Genomic DNA, 24,193 nt, shown 5'->3' with positions numbered 1-24,193 from the left:
TCCAGCATAAATAGATAAATGTAATCTAAAAATGTAAAAAGACTAAGAATAAAAGCTGTGCTGGCTTCATTTGGACCACCCCATCACCCAAACGCACCACGTTCATGGTGCGTCGGTTTGCACTGGCCTTCATGTTGTTGTCTTAAAGAGGCCATAATATGCTTTTTTTTGGGTTTTCCTCTCTTTTAGTGTGTTACAACTTTTTTGTACAGTGGTAATTTTGCTGATCTGCCTGAAACGCCTCATTTGAAGTGCAGGATTTTCTGGCGTTACTAATCTACATCACCATGTAACATATTTCCGTAACAGATGGATTATGTTCATTTTGTCGTTTCGTGCTTTAGAATAGCGTTACTTTTTAAACAGACAACTACATAAGGAATAGATGTTTTTTACCTTGTTGACATGTTTCAACTGTGTCTGCGGTCTTCCTCACGGCGTGATCTGATATAACGTGTTGTTTTTATCAGGTGGCCACGCCCCCCGCCATCCGATGGTTTCTGGAAGATGGAGTCCCAGGTATGTGAGAGGGTGTAGGCTTCCTTGTCCCGGTTCATGGAATTGCTCATCCACTTCCTGATCTCGATGGCCTCCTTAATCCACCGTTTGTATTTGTTAGCCTCTGATGTTAGGATCCTCCTGTCCTAGTCCATAAAGTGATTATTTCTTCTGCAGTGGTCCTTTAGTTTTAATGTTCAGCTTTGTCTTTTTGTGTTCTTCTGAGTCGTCCAACTGTTTCTTTTTCACATTCTGGCTGATGTTCCTTTTTTCTTGTGTTATATGATCTTCCTGTTTCTCCAATGTGTGTTTTCTAGCATGATTTACATACAATTTCCCTGCAACAGAGAGAATTTTGTGCTACTTTTTTTTAAAATTTACAAGTTTGACACCATTATTTCAATAAACTTTATTTAGCACCTTTCAAAAACAAAGCTAAATAAAATAATGCTTCACAATAAAATGTAGATGAAAACCAAAATTTTAGATATAGCAAAATAATTTTAATGATCAGTTAAGAAAAATGTGAAAAAAAAATTTAGTTAAGAGGATTCCGAGGTTGGTTGTTTGAGATCTTAGGGTACAACCATTTATTCTGTGTGGAGTTGTGTCCCGCCAGTACTGAAGAAATACCAATCTAAACTGCCCGGTATTGTAGAAAGTATAGAAAATATGGTGAATTTGTCCTCTTTTATGCACCCATTAGTGGACATGTCTGTTGTTTCCAATTTATTTCATTGTAATATTGTATTTCCGTTAATAAAGGACACTTCCTCTCAGTTATACACTTGACTGAAGCTATGGGGTGACTGGTTTGTTGTACAGAATATTTCAAACACATTTCTAGTTCTTAAATCTAATGTCACAAAGAAGAGCTTAAGGTCAGACGGAGATTATGTTTGTGCAAATCACAAAACTTAAACAGCAGTCAGTGAAGTTACTTTTTACACATTTCTGTACAAACTGAAAACTTGTAAAGAATTCAAAAACTCAGTTTGTCTTTCCCTAACCGAGATGCCCACACAGAGCTCTGAAACATCGCTAATCAGCTTGGCTTCTTTTGCTTCTCCCTCACATCGTGATCTAACTGTTCCACTTCTTTTGACATACAGTACATCGTCTGGATGCACCTGAACACATCACCGGGGATGTTTCCTGGAGCCATGGGGAGTGTCGGGTCTTTCAGCCACCCACAGGTATATACTACATGATATATTAACAAAATACAGCCATAAAATGACTCAGCAATAATGTTGAAGTGAACGTAATGCAGGAAACATGTCCTGTTGGCTGTCAGATTCTTTCCTCTGATATTAATAAATAACCGCTGCATCACACAGCAGAAGAAATGATTCTACACTCGTACAATTTCATTTATCAGACGCTTTTATCAAAGTGACGGACATCTGAGAGTAGATACAACACAATCAAGGAATTAGTCAGAGAAAACAACCTAGATAAGAGCCATAAAACACGTTCCAGACTGGTAATAGGACCTTGGTGCCCACAGGGGTGTGTGGGAGATAATAAAGAATTCTTTTTTTTCTTTCTTTGATTTTGTAGTCTGTCAAGTGCAAAGGTGTTCAAGTGAAGAGCTGGATATTTAGTCTTTTCCTAAAAGATGAAAGCTTTCTTTATAGTCAGAGTGACGTGCACACATGGCTCACCAGTGGTCACTTCATTCACACATGATCCAGTGTTAACAAGAAAAGGACTCAGAGAGTGCAGTACTCCACTAAGGCTGTTCAGTCGTATCATTTCCAGCGGATGAAATCTTTAAGAAAAAAAGGCCTTGCGCTGAGCACAGGCGTGTGTTATGCATGTGTACATTATTTACGGATAGTGTATCAAGTGACCTAAATATGTAGCGGGCAACAGGAATTGATGGGACTCAGAAACACCCCCACAATTTATTCAGTTTTTCCTTGTATCATTTCTGACAGATAAATCCTGATAAGTCGCAGCGGTAAATTTTTAGTAGGATCCAATCATGTGATCGTCAGCAGGTAGCTGATGTAACGTTCGCGTGTTGTCATAGTTACAGTGACGCCGTGCTGCTATTTCGCGATGATACAGAAATCTTTATCAAATCCATGGATCCAGACTATAAGCTGAATCACTGCCAAAATCTAACCACTTGGTCGTTGTGTTATTTCTGACCTTTCCTGAAAATTTCAACCAAATCCGTTATTTTTGAGTGATTTTGCACACAGACAGACAAACAGATGGACAAACGTACACAGATCGTCACATAACTCCGCCTCATTCCTTGATGGAGTAATTAGTTTATTTTTGCAGGGACAGCACACAGTTAAAAGAAATTGTGGCAGAGTTACACTACCGTTCATCAGTTTGGGGTCACTTAGAAATTTACTTATTTTGAAAGAAAAGCAGTTTTTTTTCGATGAAGATAACATTAAATGAATCAGAAATACAGCCTAGACATTGTTAATGTGGTAAATGACTATTCTAGATGGAAACAGCTGATTTTTAATGGAATATCTCCATAGGGGTACAGAGGAACATTTCCAGCAACCATCACTCCTGTGTTCTAATGCTACATTGTGTTAGCTAGTGGTGTTCAAAGGCTAATTGATGATTAGAAAACCCTTGTGCAATTATGTTATCACATGAATTAAAGTGTGAGTTTTCATAATAAACATGAAATTGCTAAACTTAAGCTACAGCAACTACTTTGCATCTGTTGTCCCTGGACAGGTACAGAACTGAAGAACAACCACTCAGCTTGTTTGTCGCGCATTTGTTGACCGTTCCCTTTCTTGAAAAGCATTTAATAGACTAACTTTAGTTCATTCTGGCTCAAGAACTATGTCAAACCTCATATGACTAAATGGAAATAACAGTAAAAACAAAAATGCCTGGCTATGTCCTGCTCTGCTGCGGGCTTTCCCTTCTGAGCTCAGCAGCCGGTCAAGACAGACACATGTGGTTGTGGTGGAGGTTTGGCCCTGAGTGTTTTTGGTGTGATCTGGCCGCCGCTTAGTGCAAAATATCCCACCAGCGTGCAAGCTCAGGCAGCCACTTCAGCCTCCACAGAGTCCCCAGGGGAAATTATGAATCTGTAGCTGTTGATTGATGCCTCAAGACTCACTGTACGTAGATGAAGAGACAGATGGATGCATAGATATTTGACATTTTCTGTGGAAATGCAAACGGACAAATCCCATTTCACACACTCAATCGAGCAGAGGAACGTGTTTAGACTGCCACTAACTCTCATCTAATCAGCTCTGAAATTGCGGGAATGTCACTGAATGGCAACGAAAGCAGCGTTGGAGGGTATAACACAATTTAATTTGAGAGCTATTAGATTTTAAGATGGAATTTGTGGCCCATTGAACATTTTTACAGTTGCTGCCTGATACAGTAGCCGTCTTTCCCTTTAGAGTGAGATTAATCCTGGAAATGAATACGTCATTTGGTTGGAATTAGTCTAAAAATCTCATTTTGCCTGAGAAATAAAAACTCTGATTTTTCTTTCAGAAATTGTCCTGAAGTCTTCAGTGCTGAGGTCCTCGGTCCTCTTTTGGTCCTTTTTTGTACTACATCTACAAATTCACATTTCTTTCTTAATATAGTCCATCTGTGTACATTTAAGAAACGTTGGTAGTTGGTAAGAGAGAATGTTCCTTTACCTCGGCTGCTCCAAGGATTTGGAATAAAATCTAAGAAATAAATCTGTAAAATAACAGAAAAAGGGTTTTCCTCTTTATGTAGAATCAGAAGGAAAAGATCTTTTAAATAAAAGGACATTTTCCTTCTATTATTTTAATGCTGACTATATATAAGAAAAGAATCTATTTTTTACTGGTGTATTTAAAGTGAAACATTTTAATATTCTCCACTTTTTAATGGTGTTTAAGAGTACAGATACAAGACATTTTTCTGTCATTTTGTGGTAAATGTATGATTAATAAATTGACATTTGCTGTAGTTTAATGGTGTCTGTTCAGTGAAAATACAACACATTTTTTGTCTTTTTAAACATGGTTAATATACATATTTTTTCTTTCAAATAACTACAAATATTTGTTCAGTAATCTACATTTAGCTGATTTAAATACAGTAAAGAATAGTGCAAGTTTGTTCAAATATTGTTAAAGAAATGAATAAATAACAGGATTGATTGTTTATAGAAAAAATAAAAATATTATAAATAGTTACAAGAGAGCAAACTTGTAGAAATACAGATTTTTTTATGTATAGATTATGTTTTGGCCTGTTTATCTTCCAGTCAACAATAAATAAATATATATTTTCTGTGATTTTATAAGTTGCAAGTACAGTGATAAACTTGATCAGGTTATTTCTTTTTGATTTGGTTATTTATTCATTTATTTGTTTCGTTAATGAGTAAGCCTGTCTGATTTTACAAGTTTTTATCTTTATTTTCAGAAAATGTGGAAAATGTGGTCAAAAGCAGTAAATTATTCAAAGAACTACAATTACAAATGTTCATTGTTTTTACGGTGCTAAAAGTGATCGAAACTTTCATTTACTTACTAACGTACTTATTTGCTCAATTATTGACTTACTTATGTCCTTTTTAACTTATTTTTTATGTATTTCTTTACTTGATTACTTTTTACTTAGTTACATAACTATTTACTTATTTACTTAAGTATTTATTCACTTAGTTATTGTTTTACGTATTTGCTTACTTAATTACTTGTTTACTTACTTATGTATTTACTTAATTACTTATTCACTTATTTATTTACTTATTTATTTACTTGCTTATGTATTTACTTAATGACTTATTTGTTTAATTACTTATTTACTTGCTTTATTACTTATTTATTTATTTATTCACTTAGTTACGCAGATAATTACTTATTTACTTTGTCACTTTTTTCTTTACTTACTTAATTATTTACTTTGTCACTTATTAACTTACTTATGTATTTACTTACTTAATTACATATTTACTTATTTAAGTATTCTTTAATTACTTACTTTCTTATTTACTTACTTATGTATTTACTTACTTATTTACTTATTTATTTACCTAATTACTTACTCACTTACTTATTTACTTACATAATTAGTTATTGACTTATTGACTTAGTCACTTATTTACTTACTTATTCACTTAGTTATTTATATACCTAATTACTTATTCACTTCGTTACTTATTTACTCACTTATTTTCTTATTTATTTACTTATTTGAAATGTAATGTCAGCCAATAAAATGGTTTTAAAATGTGTCACCAGCTATCAGTGTGACCACATGACCTCGTTTTTTTCTGCTCAGGTCAGTAGATCGATCGTCCTGCAGACGGTATCTGGTTCTCCTCATCCATCACGTTCCCAGCTCGGTGCTGCAGCGTTTGTCCTCCCTGCAGGGAGTTTAGGTCATAGACGGCAACACAGAGCACAGAAACGTTGTGAATGGAGGCTAAAGACGCGGCAGCAGCAGAGAAAAGACGCTCAGCAGGAGTGCAGGTACGGTGTGTCGTCTGTTAGAGGAGGAGGAGAGTTCAGCTCCACTGTCAAGTTAACGGGAAGCAGCAGCAGCAGCCCCGGTTCACACTTCACTGTCCAAGAGGCTTCCCTCCCAGTCAGCCTTTGTGTTGATGTGCTCATAAATCAGATCAGAGGGCAGATGTGTGCAAAGTGAAGTCACATTCTCACCCACATTATTTACATGCAAATCCAAGTCTGAAGCCTGAGGTCGGGTCTGGAAGTTAAGGTGAGGGTCTCTGTCACAAACATCAGCTGTGTCCACAACGAAATTACATTTATTCATCACAGTGAAGCCTCTCTGTGTCATATTATATGCTTTAGATATTACTTGAAATACAATTTAACTATTTTTGCTGAATGAGCTTCAATAAAAAGCTGCTTTTTGGTTCTCATCCAAGAGGCTTGAAAAGAAGAAACTATTTTTTTATGAAAGAAAACAAATGATGTGGTCGTTATTTACAGTTTCAGTCAGATTTTAAAGAAATATTTTTCATTATATGTAGTTATTACCTGTAATGTAACAGAATAGTGCAAATTGAATTACAGTTTAAAAACTTGCATTTCTTACAGCATCTATGAAAAAAAGCTTGATTTGGCTTGATTTTTGTGGAAGAAAGACCATCAAATATGTTGGCAGGCTATCAGTGGAAGTGAAATCAGCACTAGTCAAACAATGCGAGCTTTTTTTTTTTTTTAACTCCTCAGTAAACCCAGAGAAGCTGACAGATTTTTCTGCAGACCCTGTCTTGTCCACTTCTGTTATATCGTCACATCTGAAGCCTCTTGAATGACAGTTAAAACATCTGCAAGAACTAAAAAATAATGCTGGAAGATGTTTCTGCAAGAACCCAAAAAGGGGCGTTGAGTTGCTGCTTTCTACAATTATCATGACCTGCACAGACATTTTAATCAATATTCCATTTTCTAACCATTAAACCAGGCGATGTTTTTCATAATTAGGAGCGCTTTTGTATCCGTATAGTTTGGATCAAAGAGAAAACATTCTGTGTTTGTGGCTGGGGGGAGGTTGGGCTGTGTGCAGAGAAGCCGCCGCGCAGCTTTTATTTTGAAAGCAGACTGTATTTATGGCTGCGACTTGAAATTGACTGGAAGAAGCTGCAGGCCAGCCTGTTGCGCACTTGGCGGCACGCACAGACGGCGCACCGCAGCTCCGTGGATGGACAGAGCCGCTAATGGACTTCTCTTAATGACCTTTAGAGGCGCGTCTGCTCCTGGATTCCTATCTCATCTGACCTTATCGCGCAGTTTCACACGGTTTCCAGCGCCACATCTGAGCACATCCAGACTTTTACGCATCGTGGAGCGCTGCGCAAAGGGACGCTCGAGGTGCGTGTCTGCATACGTATTTGCCTTTTTATTTTATTTGGGAGTGAGGACATTGGGGCATTGAGGATTAAGATTAGGTTTAGACGCCGTGGTCCAGGTTAGATAAAGAGTGTTCTCACAAAGATCGAGCATTTGTGCGCTCTTGGGGATTTAAAAAACTCGTTCTTGGCGCACAGGTGTGTCCCTCTGGCCGTGTTCCTGCATGTGCTTTTGCGCGGAGCTGTGCCTTTAATTTCCACTGCAACACTTTCACTTTCGCCAGGTGCGTAAAATATTCCCCCTCATGCTCCAGCGGCTCGTTCCTTTGGGCAGAGCGGAGCGACGTTGCGCAGTTACGCAACCGGTGAGGAGAGCATGAAGTGTGGAGCAGCAGCCACAGATCGTGAACTGTAGGTGTGACTTATTGATCTCAGATGGGTGACTTGAAGAAGAGCGCAGCCTTAGTAAAAGACTGACTGATTTAAGAACAAGTGAGGCTCCATCTTGCTGCTATTCCCGTGAGGTTTAGTGTGAATCTGCTGGAAACTGGAAGTCACATTTAAAAAAAAAAAAAAAAAGCGCTTAACGCGTGTCCAACCTGCTCCTGTGACTCCAGCTTCAGTTTCGTTTATTTGTAATGCACCGGGGTGAATATTTCTCTTGGCCAGTGCCACTGAAGTTTTGCTTTAATGTTTGCTTTTGCTTCAGAGCCCTGTGACCTGCACACTGTACAGCAGCTGCACACATATTCCAACATTCCACCACTTTACAGGATTACTTCCACCTGCAGCTGCTGAAGCTGATTTTGCAACCAGAGTATTTTTTTTTATATATCATTGGTGGGTTTTTTGTGGAGAGAATGGTGGAGATAATGTAGGATGAAAAGACAGTTCCAAGCATAGAGCAGAAGAGGAAAGCTGTGGTGAGTCAACGTCAAGCAATGTGTGTTTTAGTGCTGCTTTTCTGCAGTCTTTATGAGGCCCAGGCTGAGGTTGATGACTTTCTTTTGCTCACTCTGACATTCTGACTGATATGCTGTTTTTCAGGCTTGATGCCAATAATTGAGAACAAATCAGAATAAATTTAAATCTTGATATCAGAATTTAGAGTAACACAGAAATGTCGGTAAACTTTTACATATTTTGAATTAGAAATTGCCTTTAAAGTGCAATAATGTGACTGTTTTTCTCTCTTTTGAACTTTCTTTCTTGCTTTTTAAGTATAATTCTACATTCTGTGTCCTACAGTTCAGATACAGTCTTTATCCTGCATTTGCATTTCTTATCTTATATTTGCTCTGCTAGCTGTGAATTTCCCCAGTTTTACTTGTAGACCATCAGATTGGTTCTGTTCTAGAGGTGGCTGCATCGGGGTCAAAGTCGCTTTAAAGTGGAATTATTTTATACTGAATGGGGAAATGGAGGAAGAAAGAAAAGCTGAATATTGAAACTGCTCGTCAGCCAGGCAGATAATCTGCTCTTATATCTTCACTTGTTTTAGAATTGGGATGAAGTTTAATGTTGGATGATGTAAAGGCAACACATAAATCCAAAAAACTAGTAAACAGTTAAGGACAAGAAAAGAATAGAGCTCATTCTATATCTCTAGTGCATGATTGTACAAGAAGATGCTTCTGACTGACCCCTGAATGCATCTTTTATATGTCATTGCCAGGTTTCATCACGTGCAGCTCTGATTTAGTGTCTTTAGCAGCTGTTTTGTGACATATCTTCAACATAACATCAGAGAAAGTAGTAGGATAAGACATCAAATCCTCAGATTCACCCCTAGAATCAGAGAAAATATCCAATTATATCTGATTTTTGATTATTATTCACTTCCTACTTCAAGTCTCACGGTTCAGTCTCTCCAATTTAGCTTTTCTTAGTCTTAGTTTTTGAGCGTTTTTAAGCAAAGTAGAGGTCATGATCCACCTTCAGGTTCTGTAAATGTTTTAACTACTCGTCAGGTCGGGTAAAATAAAAAAACCTCACTTTATTACTCGTCAAAGTCACCTCACTGCTGCGCTTCAGAGGAAACCTTATATGTTTAATTAACACAATCTATTTAACCTTTGGCTGCAGGGTTAAACACTTATTTTTAAAAAATGGAAAGAATCTCGATGCGTCCAACCCCTCAGGCTGTTGTGATTAACCCTCCTGCACTCTCACAGGAATGACATAAAAAAATGGGAAGTTTGGCTTGTAAAAGTGGAGTGAATCACTTTATGTCTGGGTTACAATCTTTATTTCTGGCGTTCGTCTCCCCGCAGCATGCTATAATTACAACCTACACACTGTTCCGTCCGTTTTTACTTGCTGTGAAACCAGCAGTCGGGTTCAGTCATTTGTTGATCTTTGCAGCAACATGTTGGCCGTCCGCCACGGTGACTTCAGCACCGCTCGCTGCAGATTTAACCAGCAGGGAAGCCGCTGAGCTGGCCGGTTACTCAATGAGGTGTGATGTGCAGCTGTGGAGTGCTGTATCTAGAGACTGACACAGATAGAGAGATGAGCTGGGAGATGAAGACAGAATGATAGCGGCAGGCCGAGAAACCCTGGCGGAAAGAATGACTCAGTTCAATCTGTTTATTGTCTGGGTAAATACTGCATATGGAGCCAAATGTGAGTGTTGTTTAAATGTGATTTCAGATACACTGTTAAAAAATTGTGTAAAAAAAATGGTGAAAGTGTGGCAGCAAACAGTGAAATACTATAGTGTTTAAAAACTGTGCAAGTGATGGGAAAAAACTGCAGATATCAGTAAAATAATGAGATTTTTTGTAGTTTAAAATACAGTAAAACAGCCTAATTTATGGTCACACATTATGAGAGAATAATACTGATGTATTGCAGTAAACATTATCTGCAGTTTTAGCCGGTCTGTCACCATCAACATGTAGATGGATATTTTTTTCTGTGATTTTATTTGATGTCAAAGCATGTTTGATATAACCAAACAAGGAAAATTGGTAAAATGACTGTTAAAAATGACTTATTATTTATAATGTTCTAAAAATAATGGCAGATATCTGTAAAAAATAATGAGGTTCTTGCTGATATAACCACAGAAAAAACTATTTAAAAAAAATGCAGAATTTATGGTCAAATGTTGTAAACGAACGAATTACTATTTGTAAAAATTCAAGCGTCTGATACAGACATTATTTACAGTTTTGGCCACTTTTTTAGTTGTTGTTAAATGAATCAGTACTTTTTTTTCTGTGGGTTTATCAGCTTTTAACTTATAAAATAAATGAAACTGGCAAAAATCTAGAAAAAAATTCTTTCAAATTATTTACTTTTTTGTCCCTTAATAATGCCTGTATCTGAAATTTGTATTTTTACGCATAATTAATCTGTCATTTTCAGCATTTGACCATAACAGTAAATATCTGAAAAAAAGTATATGTTACTGATTTAAACACAGGAAATCAATGGGATAAATTTAAGGTCAAACATTGCAAAAGAAAGAATTACAATTTGAGAAATTGAAGATTTTTAAAGAGCGAATTACTTACATATTCACCCAAATTTTTTATTTATTTTTTATTTTTATTTTTTTAGGGTTTACATGTAAATGAAAATTTTTTATTTTTGATTGTGCTAATTATTAGGAGCAATTTTATTTAAAAACTGTGGAAAATCAGTAAAATTACAGTTTTTATAAATCTTCTTTTAAATAACAGCAGATATCTATAAAATTAACATTTTGTTGTAATTTAAACACAATTAAAATAGGGTGAATTCATGGTCAAATGTTGATGAATTACAATTTATAAAATTACAGATTTTTAATTTGGACATTATTTACAGTTTTACCCTGAATTTTTTTAATGATTTATATCGAAGTGAATGTTTTTTTTCAGTGATTTTTCTAGTTATCTGTTATTTTAAAAAAACAAAACAGGAGAAAAACTAAAATAACAGTAAAAAAAACACTATATATGGTTCAGAACAATCATTTTTCACAGTGTACCTATGAATTTCATGATTGTTGACATCAGTTTGTCTTTTTTAAGTCTTCTTTGAATGTTCTGTTCTTAAACAGCCACATGAGTGTTTCAAAACAACATTTTCTTCTGAGCATCGCTGATCAGTGACAGCCACCAGTGATCACACAGATTAAGACGTTTGTTTTCTGCCTAAGCATCTCAAGCATTCCTGAGCTTTACCGGAGTTTACAGAAAGCAGCCAGCGAGTGTGTTGCTCTGAGTGTCTCTGAACCAGATTACACTGTCTCAGTTTACCCAGACATGTTTCCAATATTCTGTTTAACAGGGCTGGAGAGAGATTAGGAACAGCTTTGAACTATAAACATGACGCACTCTAGCAGAACACAGAACAACCACAGGACCCAGAAGGACCGTTAGCTGAGCCCCGTGTTTCTGGCAGCACCAGATATATTCACTACACTTTTATCATGATCATCTTTTTTTTCTTTTTCTTCTGCTGCTTGCTGTGAAGTTGAATTGTCTCTACATTTGGAGTACATTGGGTTTTTAGTATTGCATTATATGTGTGAGTTTAAGGTGAAGATGAAGACCTAATCCGCTGGAATAAGCCAATGAGAGGGCTGGGTTTCCAACAAATATCTGATTAAATATTGATATTAGACATTAACTGTATATAAAATATGGATGTAGTGACCGTGCCACCATCCACTGGTTACCATTTTACTGCCTTGACTTTGCCATTTGACTGTTGACATCTGGCTTTTTTGAACCAGCTGTGAGGACACTACACCTGCCTTTAAACAGACTTCATGCCTTTACCATCTATTTTAGTCTAAATGGAGCCATAATCGACTAAATGAACATCCTGCTGTATTGAAGCAGACTTTAATCTTTCAAATGAGACCATGAAGTCATTCGATTAAGGTTTACTGAGGTATCAGATCAAGGAAGAAGTCCTCTTTTCTCTTGGACTTCTATACAGTCTGACTTCATTTTGCAGCCGGAGGAGGCACCCCCTGCTGGCTGTTAGAAAGAATGCAGGGTTAAGTCACTTCCACATTCGCTTTACTTTTCAGAACTGGAGGCAACATCCATCTTTAACATGCTGTTAGCTTTTTCAGACATTATAGGTGATGCACAGAGTACCTTCTAATCCACTGTGCTAATAAGATGTGCGTCAGTTTTACAATAATGCAGCAAAATGATAACTTGGAAGCATATTTTCACACTAAATGTATATCTCAATGCAATTAATTTATATAAAAATGATTAAATGCATCACTAATCATACTGTGATAGCTAGAAAAACAGTTTGCAGTGCAGTGGTATTACCGCAGAATTGCCCAGGTGTAGGGTTAAAAGGAACTAATTCAAACAAATTCTAATTTTCTGTAAATCACAGAGCAGTTAATGTAAATAAATCACATTTATCCCTGAGAACAAATAGATTTAAAAGGCATGTTACCTTTAAAAAATGTAGTCAAAATTACACAATTTATCAGAGTCAAAACCTTTGAAAACAAAGAATCTGAATATTTAACTTTTGGATAGTTCATGTCCTGTGACTTAATCAAATCTAAGCTTGGAACCATTATATATAACTTTATCATACATATTTCATGAAAAAAGCCAAATATTAACTGTTTGCACTAACAACATCCTGTAAAATACTGAAAAATCTGTGCTCCTTTCCACATCTGCTAATCTATTAGTGACTCAAATGCAATCAACAATGATGTGACAAAAATTCAGGGACTTTTTGACTGAGGTGTTTCAACATGAGAAGATAGTTATTGATGACTGATGATGAGTTTATTATTCGAATTTGTTTTTATTTTATTTTGTCGTCGCGTTCTGGGTTTAATGTGTGGACTGAGAGTGTGGTATAATTGTATGCTACCGTGCTACACTGGTGACTGAAGGACAAATTGCTGCTTTGGGATTATAAAGATTACCTTAAACCTTAATGGAAATAAAATTTAAAAATATAAGCAGTAAAATATCTATAATATGTAGAGAAGCAATGTTTTTCTAGTGTTGGTAACACCTGAGAGCACTTGGATTACTGTTGTACATGTTCGGATTATCAAAAAACATTTTTTCTTTTCTTTTTTATGATTTAAGGCATTATAGCTTCAGAGTTGTGCTTCACAGGGGAGCTTTTAGTTCTCTCTACTTGCTGACAGGGAGCTCCATGTGAACTTGTCATCAGTGTTCTGGTGTAAAGTTCAGAACAGCGAGCTCGAGTTTCACCCTGAGAGGAAGCGACACTGTAATTGTATTTAGACATGTGGTGTAGTAATGTTTTGGTGATTGATGAGATTGTGGAAGCACTCTGGGGGTTTCTGAGTGTAGAAACACTGAGCCAAGCTACTGTGCAGTACTACAGTGCCAGTACTGCACAAAGTACATCAGGTTGTGTTGTTTAACAGCACTGAATCACAGTGTTTTACTGGTTCACCAGTGAAATATTTCAAAAGCTGCTTGACGATTTGCCAAAAACTGCCTTGAAATGAATCCTGAAGGCTTTTTTTCTAGTGCCATTAACAGCGTCTGGGACATTTCTCCAAATCTAAGAGATGTTTTGACACAAAATATCGTTGAGTTCCCCAAAGGATGACTTGTAAATCCCCTACATGAGTATTATCTTCAAGTTAAAGGTTTAAAACTTTGAATCGCACACAATTTTTAGGCATTTTTTATATGCTCCACTGTGGACTCATTTTTCCCTGCAATACAAAATCCTGCAAAACTAAAGATTAATTTCTTTATATATTTCTTTTACAAACATTTTTTAAAAAACGTACCAATTTTTTCCAAGTTCCCACAGGTTCTACAAATATAGGCAAAAGAGTAATTGCATGCTGTAGATATTTTACGGCTTTTATATTGAATTTTTTTCCATACTTGTCTCCCATCTGCTCTGTGTAACCTGCCGATGTTATGTCGAAAAGTCTCTGAATTTTTGTTGCCTGATTGTTGGTTGCAGCTTAGTCAGTCATGCCTTCATGGTTGTGCCAAAGAGCACAAAGTTTCGTGTTTTTTACGGTATCTGGTTTGAGCAAACGATTATTTTTTGGCAAATTTTTCAACAAGCCATGTAGAATAAAGTCATTTTTATAAAATATCCTGATTTCCCAACAAAAATTATCTGAAAATTTTGTAGATTTCTTTTAATAGATCACATGTTTTAGGGATTCAGAGGGTTAATTTCTTCAGTTCTTTGTGGTTTTGACTGGATACCTGCAGAACTAATGACTTCCTCATCAGTCTGAGCTGTCCTTTATCTTGTTGTCATCACTCTAAGCATGCTAGTCGTAGCATGTTTCTGATTAATTTTACAGCATCATGATGGCTCTGCTGGTGCATCTGCAGACACATTGAGTCTATTAAACTAAAAAGATGACAAAATGAAAGAAGTGCTACAAGTTGCTGTCTTCACTACCTTAAAATCAATCTTTCATGGTCACTTTGGTTGCAGTTGCAGGCTTTACTACTTGATTTGAGTAAGTTTGGTAACATCTGGAAACTGCTTTTTTTTCCTGCAAGAACTGCTTCATCTCAATTGGGATCGTTAGTTCTTCAATCTAGAGTATAACGCTGTATAAGATGGGCTTAATTATTATTGTCATTATCTTTCTGGAAAACTGATCTTCTCCCAAGTGTCAGTTTGAGTCCTGTAATTGATCCCAAAGGTGGCTCCTCTAAATATAACTGAGGTGCACACTTATCCAAACCCTCTGTTTTGTACTTGATGCTTTCTTTAGATCCATTTGTAGAGACTTAGGCTTTCATTCCATCCTGAAAGAGTCATGTTTGTGCCAAGTACGACATCCTCTTGTGATTCAGAGCTGTAAAACCATAAGGCATGGAAGCGATTAAGGGGGCAAATACTTTTCCACAATGCTGTAGTTCATCACCAGTGGCCTAATTTGAAACATCTCTCAGACGCATGTAATTACAGCATTTTGGTGCTTAGCTGAACCAGATGTCAACACTGACATGACTTCTAACTCATGTGGGGAACATGTACTGCTGGAAGCATGACTGAGTCGGGAATTACAGTAAATATTAGTGCTATAACAATTATAGTGTTATATTGTATACCTGGTTTGTATAAATTAACAAAACTTTGGAGAGTATGGTGTGCCGTTTAATTGTTTTTCTTTTCTACAACCCTGTGTTTGCCTCTTTTTTTTTTTTTTTTTGCTTTTTCTAGTTTTTTATGATTGCTATGAGTCATTTTTGGTTCCCTGCTTGTTAACCTGCCTATCCTGAATGATAATAGTGTTTCGTATTTTGGATTGTATTACAGACACAGTAGTTTGATGGGTGACATCTGAACTTGTACACAGAAAATCTACAAAAAAAATCAAGTGTTCTGACGCTCATACTGCCTACTGCACACTGATTTCACTTCCTTATTTTGACCATCCAACTTAAAGCCCACCATTTGGTCATTAGCTGGCTAATCACATTGTAAAACAAACCAGAGTCTGACCCTCCATCCCTCAGATCAGCCTCCTGTGGGCAGGTTGACCTGTCAGAAAAACAGTTTGTCAAACGCGAATCTTAATTATGTTCCTGAAACAATTTACTTATAAGCTCATTTGCCAATTTGGAAATTGAATAATTGCTAACTGGTCCCTGGTTTGAGCTGGATTTGCTTCTTTCCTCTATTTCATGCTACTGCAAATCTTGCAAATTGAATATATGCTGCCTTTTAACTTCCAGCCAGGAAAAAACAAGCTATTTGTGGAGGCTCTTCAAAGTCTTCATGAGCATGTTTCACATTTTTCTGACCGTTTCCAGACTGAACTGTTCATCTCAGCATGTTTGTAAGTTTACAGCCATGCTAGCACAGTCCATATTTAGAATCAAAATGCTGCCAGGCTAACTCTGCGGCCAGTAACACCGCCTTTTTACTAGTTGCTGAGTAATAAACAGGGCTTACATCCCTATTAAATAGCATGTGTAGACTCGTTAAGCTAAATATATAGAAGATGTTGAACTTTCTGATTCAGAACTACAGTGTTGCTGCACTTGTCAAGTGTTTGCAGGCGAAAGCGAGTAGTGGTTGTTGAACTACTATAGTCTGTACACTGTGAGCATGTGATGAAAAATAATGGATTAAAAGTGACATTGTGCTATAAAGAAAATGCTTTTGTGTGATTAAAAATGAAACTAAGAAATATAGAGGAGGGACATTATCTGACATGTCAAAGCTACACCATTTATCAGAGTCACAATGTAAAAACAGAAAGAATCCTCAGGTTTTTAACTCCGTAAGTCGTTGAATCTTCCTCTACTCCTCTGTGACCTGCTGCTCTGTCGGAAAACTTGACCAAATCTAACCTTAAAACCAATATATCTCATAAAAATCAGTGTATCCTGCAGATGTCATTTCATTTGACAAAAGTTCTGAAATTTTTCGGTTGAACTGCAGGCAGTGTTTAGTCAGAACTTTAAAATGTACTAAAATATCTATAGCCATGTACATTTACATGCTTTTACAGTATTGGTAACACTGCAGGCACTTTTTGAGTAACAAAAACTTTTTGTCACTCGAAAGCTACTTTTTGGCGAAACTAGGTTGAACTGCAGGCAGTGTTTACACAGAAACAAATTAAAAATGCATAAAAAGCAGTAAGTTATCTATAGTATGTAAAGCCCTCATTTTTCCAGTGATGCTAACAGCTGTAAGTGAAAGAAATCTAACTATTTCAGGTCAAATTTTCGCATTTTCTCGACTAGTTTATGGTTGTTCTGTTTCCATAGAGGTGCAGGACTTTATATCGCAGTAAAACATGAGACCACAGTGAGTAAAAATGTGACCGAAGCTTAAAAAACGCTCATAAACTGCTTGGCTATCTAAGGGCTAAAAAAAATAGCTTTTTATTTTTAAGAGAGGGTTGTTTAATTTCTTAAATGATTTCATAATTAATATTTTTATAGATATAGTTGTATAAGTTATTCAATTGATTATTTATTTCGTATTTATTTTTGTGATGTTGAACACGTAGTAGCTTTTAAAAACTTTGGTGACTCTTTCACTTCTCATTTTTGAGCCCCATCCGCAGGACAGAATTTTTTTTAAAGCCTGCAGAACTGTTGGCTTTCCCACCAGCTGCAGCTGCACTTAGTCTTCAGCACAAATCAGCCCATGCTAATATGCTAACACATTAAGCTAAAATGGTAAACATGATGCTAATCATTAGCATTAGCAATGTTAGCTGTGTCATGTGAGCGTACTGCTGTCAGCATTTAGCTCAAAGCTCCATAGACATCAGAACAAGTTGGTTGTGCAAACACTTTCTGAAAATGCTTCCTATTAAACACTCAGTCTTTTCTTATACAAAATATTGCAGGTTTCATCTTTTGAGAGATCATTGTCTGCATGCAGAAACCAACATTTTAAGCACTTATGCTTGAAATACCCTCAGGACTTAAAATGTCTGTCTGTCTGTCTGAACCTTGTTATTGATGTGTTTATGAACACAACAAACAGCAGCTTTGCATTCCAGTTGATTGCCAGATTTCTTCCTCTCCTGTTTGATTTTTTGCCAGTGTTCCGTTCTGGCTTCTTGACTAATTTTTCTTGTTGATGTTTATTTCCTGTTTTCAGATCGTCTGAAGCACGAAGCCACACACATCCATAAAAGCCTCTCTAAGAGATGCTCGACAGTGCAAAGACCTGAAGCCGGCCGACCCATGTGTGTCCCGCTGAACACACACACCCAAGAGTTTCAGACACCGTTGTTGTAGCAGTGTGTCTGTGTGCGTTTGTGTATACACACTGTGCTGAGTTTCAAGCACTGCGGGCGTAGAGGACTTAAACCAAAGAGTATGATTCAACTGTCCACCTCAGTCTGCCTGCTGGGAGGTAAGAAGCATCGACATGCATCCGTGCATCGGGTTTCGCTGCTGCTTTTGTTTGTCCTGCTGTCAAAAAAAGAAACGACCCATAGCTGCAAGTCTGAGCATCTGAAACAAGTGAAGTATATTTGAAGATGGTGTGAGAAAGATTGAAACTGAGAGAGTATTAAAGGTCAAAACCACATTAAGTTGTTTCTCTTTTTGTTGGCTTCTTATATCTCCGACTTGCCTGATTTTCTTACAGCTGTGAACAAAAGTTTCCTCACACTTGTAAAGATCACGTATACCACATCAGTCCTGAGCTCCCAATGACTTCTATAACAGAATTTTATATGACAGAATCACTGAAACACATACGTCTTTGTCTCAGAAAACAATCATGCATTTAGGTGCTTTTGTAGATTTATTCAAAGTCATCTGGAAAACTGACAGAATCTGCTGGGTCAAAACTATACATACAGCAACGCTAAAATTTGGTTAAGCGTCCCATTGGCCATTTTTTATTTCTACTAGGCACTTTTGATTTTTTTTTTTTACAAGCTTCCGGTTTTACTCCTCTTGGCAGAATTAGTGAAGTTCAACTAAATTTGTGATCTTTCTCACACAGACTTCATCACAATCCACAGATTCTTGATGAAATTAGGGTCGGGAAAAGTCAAAAATCAAAATGGCTGATTGGTTTTTGTGACAAAGACGTGTGTTTCAGTGATTCCATCATAGAAAAATGTAGAGTTATAGAAGTCCCTGGAAAATCAAGACTGCCTAGATATACATGGTCTTTACAAATGTATGTAAACTTTTGTTCACAATTGTACATGAGGATGTTTTCAGTCCAACACAAGGTGCATCTGAGGGGCTGTCAGCTGAGCAAATCTCACATCGAGCGTCATTTTTCTTGTTTTATAATGGTCTTTTGCACTAGAAAAAGACCATTGCTCCTGATGGGTCGTGGTTAGCGCCTTGCATGGCAGTGTGTGAATGGGTTAATGTGACGTATCATGTAAAGCGCTTTGGGTACCTTGCAGGTATAGTAAAGTGCTATATAAATACAGACCATTTACCATTTACCATTTAGAAAATTGTGAACCAATCCTTTCACTGTAATTACAATTAGGAAGACTGTAGATAATTACACATCTGGGTTTTTTTCAGTTCCTAGCAGGATGTTTGAGGCCTTTTCCTTCGCAGCATGAAGCCCTGCAGGCAACAGGAGAGATGTATGTGTTCAGTTTGCAGCTTTTAGTTTTACTGCCATATGCATGCAGCATCTTATTTGTGGTTCATTAAGTTTTGCACGATTGACCGCTGCAAAATAACCACACAACCTCCTTTAAACTAATCTGCAACTCTGTTTGTAATTTTTCTATAATCTAATATTCTGCTTAGGGAGTGTGGGAGCTGCTGATAAACCGCTGAACAGTTCACACATATGAAGACAAGTTTGCATCAATCTGCTGATCATAGTTTCGGTTTGACTTCAGAGGATGTGATTTGTCTGGCCGGTGGCTCAGACTAACAGACGCATTTATCAGTTTTGGCAGCAGTTGTGCAAACACACTCAAATGCTTTTGCAACAGCTCAGTTTCATTGCAAGAACTGTAGCTTTTCATAGTATGTCCTTATAAGCCCTGGAAGAACATTTGTGCAACCGAACAGGAAGCTCGTATTTAACCCAAGCGATTCCTGGGCCTTTTTTTGCTACTGTCACGTTTTTATTCACCGAGGGTTCATTTTTCACTGCGATATAACCTACACCTCTATGGAAATAGAACAAGCGTTGCTAGAAGTAGATAGAACTCAAAAGGGTCTTCTGTGCAGAAAAATATGCTTTTAATACCGTACACTAGTCACAGTGAAAGAATAAAAAGTTGCATTTCAGAATTTTTTTTAATTGCAAAAATTGAAAAAAACTGGAATCAACATGTACAACAATTTTTCCAAGTGTCCAAAGAAGTTTTACATACTTCCATTTTTAATTTGTATCCACACTTGTCTCCATTTTGCTTTGTGTATACACCGCCTGCAGTTCAGCCGAATTGTTTCTGAATTTTTGTCTCATGACTGTCGGTCACACCTGAGTCAGCCATGACTTTTCTGTCGCGCACACAAGAACAGAATTTTTTGTTTTTCACACAGTCTGGTTAATGCAGACGGTTCATTTCTGGCAAATTTTTAAATGAGATGCGAAAATCACAGTGAGTCGAGGCTTGAGTTCGTTGCTTCTGGCGTTCACCGAGTTGATCCAATTATTTAAGAATGACTCTAAGAATGTCCCTCCAGTGTGATCTTTCTTTCTTTCTTTCCAATGCACTGACGGTTTGGTGTTGTGTTTCTGTCCATAGTTCATGTTTTTATATCCGTTTTGCTTTGTTTGAGGTCTGACTGTTGGTGGTTTTCAGGTTTTATCTCCTTTTACTGCATTTTGTCAATCTGTGAGCACAGTCTTAAAACACTCAGAGGCTCATGTTTAATTTTTCAAGGGATTTTGATGAAATATCACAACTTTAGGCTTAGATTTGGTTACATTCACTGGCAGAGATGTCTGAGTTTTCACAGTTTCTAGCTCTGATGCGTTGTGTAGTTTTGGAGATTTTTTTTTAATACAACTCGTCTTTGAAACCCGTTTTGTAATTCAGAGTGTTTCCTTTTAGGATAAGCCTTCTTTGTTGGAATTTGTCTTTTCCTGTTTGTGCTGGAATGGATTCAAATCCGTACATTTTATTTGCCTTCAGTGGCTGATTGTCTCAAAAACAGCTGCTTTCTCAAAGATAATTTAATTACCAAAATGTTATTTGACGAAATGTGACAAGGACAGCCACTTTTCTCAGTGATCTGTAAAGTACCAGTCCTGTTTGTCTTCTATATTACTGAAAAATCATCTTTTAATGACCAGTTAATAAGCAGATGTACTAACATTTATGCTGCTGGTTTTCTCGTCTGTCAGCGTCCCGTTGGCAGCAATGATGTCAGACTCTGGGTTTGATTGTGCCCATTTGTGCCCGGAGTTGACACGTGAATTGATGTAATTTAAGAGAATTACAAGAGTTTCCACTGCAGGAAATTGCGGACTGTTTAAGGGAACTCAGAACATTTGTTCGTTCCAACCACAACCACCACCCCTGTAGAACCTCTTTAAGGAGAGATTCATCAGGAGAAAAAAAGCAGCTACTTCAGAGTGGAACTGAAAAACTGCATTGACATTAATTATGTAACCTCCGAGAGGAAAACAGACATCAGTTTTTTTCTTTTTTGGTGCACCCAGAGTTAACGTCACCATTAATGTGGTCAGATCTTACACGACATCACCTCATGTCTATAGTGAGGTGTTTGAGAATAATGCAGTCTTAAGATTGTCAACTAATATTTACTGTTTGTTTTATACATTAATGACTGAATGCACTGAATTATTAGGGTCCGAGCACCGAGGGTGCGAAGGACAGGCGGTGCCAGGGCACCGACTGTCCAAGGCACCAGCGGTGCCAAGGACCCTATTGAAACCCTAGGGTTTATTATTATTATTATTTTTTTTTTTTTTTTTTTTTTTTTTTTTCTCCCGTAAAGTAAATTGGCTTTTTGGCGGCCTTATCATACTCCAAAACGCGTGAAATTTGGCATGCACATCAGGACTGGCGAAAAATTTGATATTTTATGGGAGTTGCGCATGTGCGTGGCAAAATGGCTCTATAGCGCCACCTGCAAAGTTGAAAAAGTAGTCATTAGGCCAACTGCCACAATGTTTCATGTACAGCTACAATATTTGGTGGGCATATGCAGAACATCCGGACACACCAAAAAGTCAATTACAGCCACGCCCTAAACCCAACAGGAAGTCGGCCATTTTGAATTTGCTGTAAATTTTTCAAACTTAATCGCTCCTCGGGAAATGAGTTGCCTTTTTGGGGGCCTTATCATGAACCAAAACGCGTGAAATTTGGCGTGCACATCAGGACTGGCGAAAAATTTGATATTTTATGGGAGTTGCGCATATGTGTGGAAAAATGGCTCTATAGCGCCACCTGCAAAATTGAAAAAGTGGTCATTAGGCCAACTTCCACAATGTTTTATTTACAGCTACAATATTTGGTGGGCATATGCACCACATCAGGACACACCAAAAAGTCAATCACAGCCACACCCTAAACCCAACAGGAAGTCGGCCATCTTGAATTTGCTGTACATTTGTCAAAATTTATAGCTCCTAGTGGATAAGTCTGAGAGAACTGAAATTTGGCCAGTACATGCACCAGACCTTTCTGATGAAAAGTTATCAAAAACTCAACCAGAAGCCAAAAGGTGTGGCCATGGCGGAGCCTCAAACAACTGATCCTTCGCCATGAAACAGGAATTGGTGTCTAATTCTTCTCAACATGCTCCAATCTGCCTGAAACTTTACATGTATGATGACAGTCCTGTCCTGATGTCATCCACATAGGGATATTCATTGACAGTCATAGCGCCACCTTGTGGTTTCAGGAAATAGACATCTTTTACACTTTCATGCCCTATTGTTACCCGGTTGATCATATTCACTTCAAATGCGGTGACAACAGGCTGAACACATTGATGATGCATCCCAGTGAAAATGGTGACTTGTCATCAAAGGGCGTGTCTGTGGCGGCCAAACCAATTTCGATGTTTCGCCATGAAAATTTAACGATTCATATCTCAGCTGAACAACATCCTATCTGCCTCAGACTTCACATGCTGGATACCAGGTCCAGTCTGAACACATCCACACTCATAAATTCTGAAAAAGTCATAGCGCCACCTGTTGGTAATAGTAAGTTTAAGGCCTTATATTTTCAGGTACAATGGCCCCAAACTTGGTGATATCATGCTGGAAATTGGTCAGTCGAGTCTTCACCTCTTGACAATCACACACTGTGAAGGGTGTGACATTTCATGCAACGCTGTTGCCGTAGCAACCAAATATCGCCATGCAAAAACAAAGCCCTTTCTGACAGGTTAGGAATACTCCAATGCTCACAAAAATTACCACACACATCACCATTGACCCAAGGAACAACACTGTATGCATCTCGGCACTGCACATGCTATAGCGCCCCCTACAGTATTTTTAACAAACAGCCCCCCCAGCACGTTTCACCTACATCCATGAAATTTGGGAGGCTTATAGAGCACATCAGGACGCACAAAAAAGCCTCTTGGAGCCATGTCCTAAACCCAACAGGAAGTCAGCCATCTTGGATTAATTGTGAGATTTTTGATGATTTTTCTCATTTTTGAGAGTTAATACCTCCTAGGTAATAATTCCAGGAGACCTGAAATTTTGTCAGTCCACACAGCAGGACTTGGTTTGGAAAAGTTATCAAAAGTTTAACCAGAAGCCAAATGGCGTGGCCATGGCGACCATTAGAGTTTTGATGCTTCGCCATGAAACAACAACTGCTGTATAACTCTCCACTGCATGCTCCAATCTGCCTCAAACTTTCCATGTGTGATCACAATCCAATCCTGATCACATCTACAGGCCAACAGACACTCTCAGTTGCAGCGCCACCTGTTGGAGGGACAATAAATGCTGTATAACTGGCCTCTACATGATCAAATCAGCCTGAAACTTTTCATGAGTGATCAGAGTCCAGCCCTCATCACATCCACTGTGTGAAATACACTCTGAGTTACAGCGCCACCTGGTGGATAGACAGGAAATGCTCTATAACTGCTCTGAACATGCTACAGTCTGGCTGAAATTTTACATGTATGATTGGACTCTGGTCCAGATGCGATTCAGAGGTCGACATACACTCTCAGTCACAGCGCCACCTGGTGGACGTGCGTGGATTCACCGACCAGCGTGGATGCGAGGACCCGTCCATCGCTGCTTGCAGCTTTAATTATTTTTTATTTTTACAATTTGCTGTTATTTTAATATTTTACAGATAACTAACAAAATCAGAGAAAAAAGTATTAAAATTACTGGTGAAGAAAAACTGACAAACTGTAAATGTCTAAATCAAAAATCTGTATATTTATAAATATTAATTTGTTTTTTTTACCACACTGTTTTTACACTATTTGAATTACC

General features: G+C 37.5%; 1 protein-coding gene across 2 annotated transcripts in view; it reads left to right on the top strand.

Moving 5' to 3' along the window:
- Positions 1 to 7,101: 7,101 nt before the first annotated feature.
- il34 (interleukin 34) overlaps positions 7,102 to 24,193 on the top strand; it is a 51,285-nt gene continuing 34,193 nt past the window's right edge. For both annotated transcript variants that reach the window (XM_022218573.2, XM_022218574.2), the window contains exons 1-2: positions 7,102 to 7,334; positions 17,894 to 18,151. In XM_022218573.2, the coding sequence (XP_022074265.1) occupies positions 18,115 to 18,151 (37 nt within the window). In that variant the 5' untranslated portion in view covers positions 7,102 to 7,334; positions 17,894 to 18,114. The remainder of the gene's footprint in view (positions 7,335 to 17,893; positions 18,152 to 24,193) is intronic.

This window comes from Acanthochromis polyacanthus, chromosome 8 (genome assembly GCF_021347895.1).
Source record: "Acanthochromis polyacanthus isolate Apoly-LR-REF ecotype Palm Island chromosome 8, KAUST_Apoly_ChrSc, whole genome shotgun sequence".
NCBI classification, from domain to species: domain Eukaryota; kingdom Metazoa; phylum Chordata; class Actinopteri; family Pomacentridae; genus Acanthochromis; species Acanthochromis polyacanthus.
The sequence above is the reverse complement of the archived record's forward strand: the minus strand, read 5'-3'. Positions and strand labels throughout refer to the sequence as shown.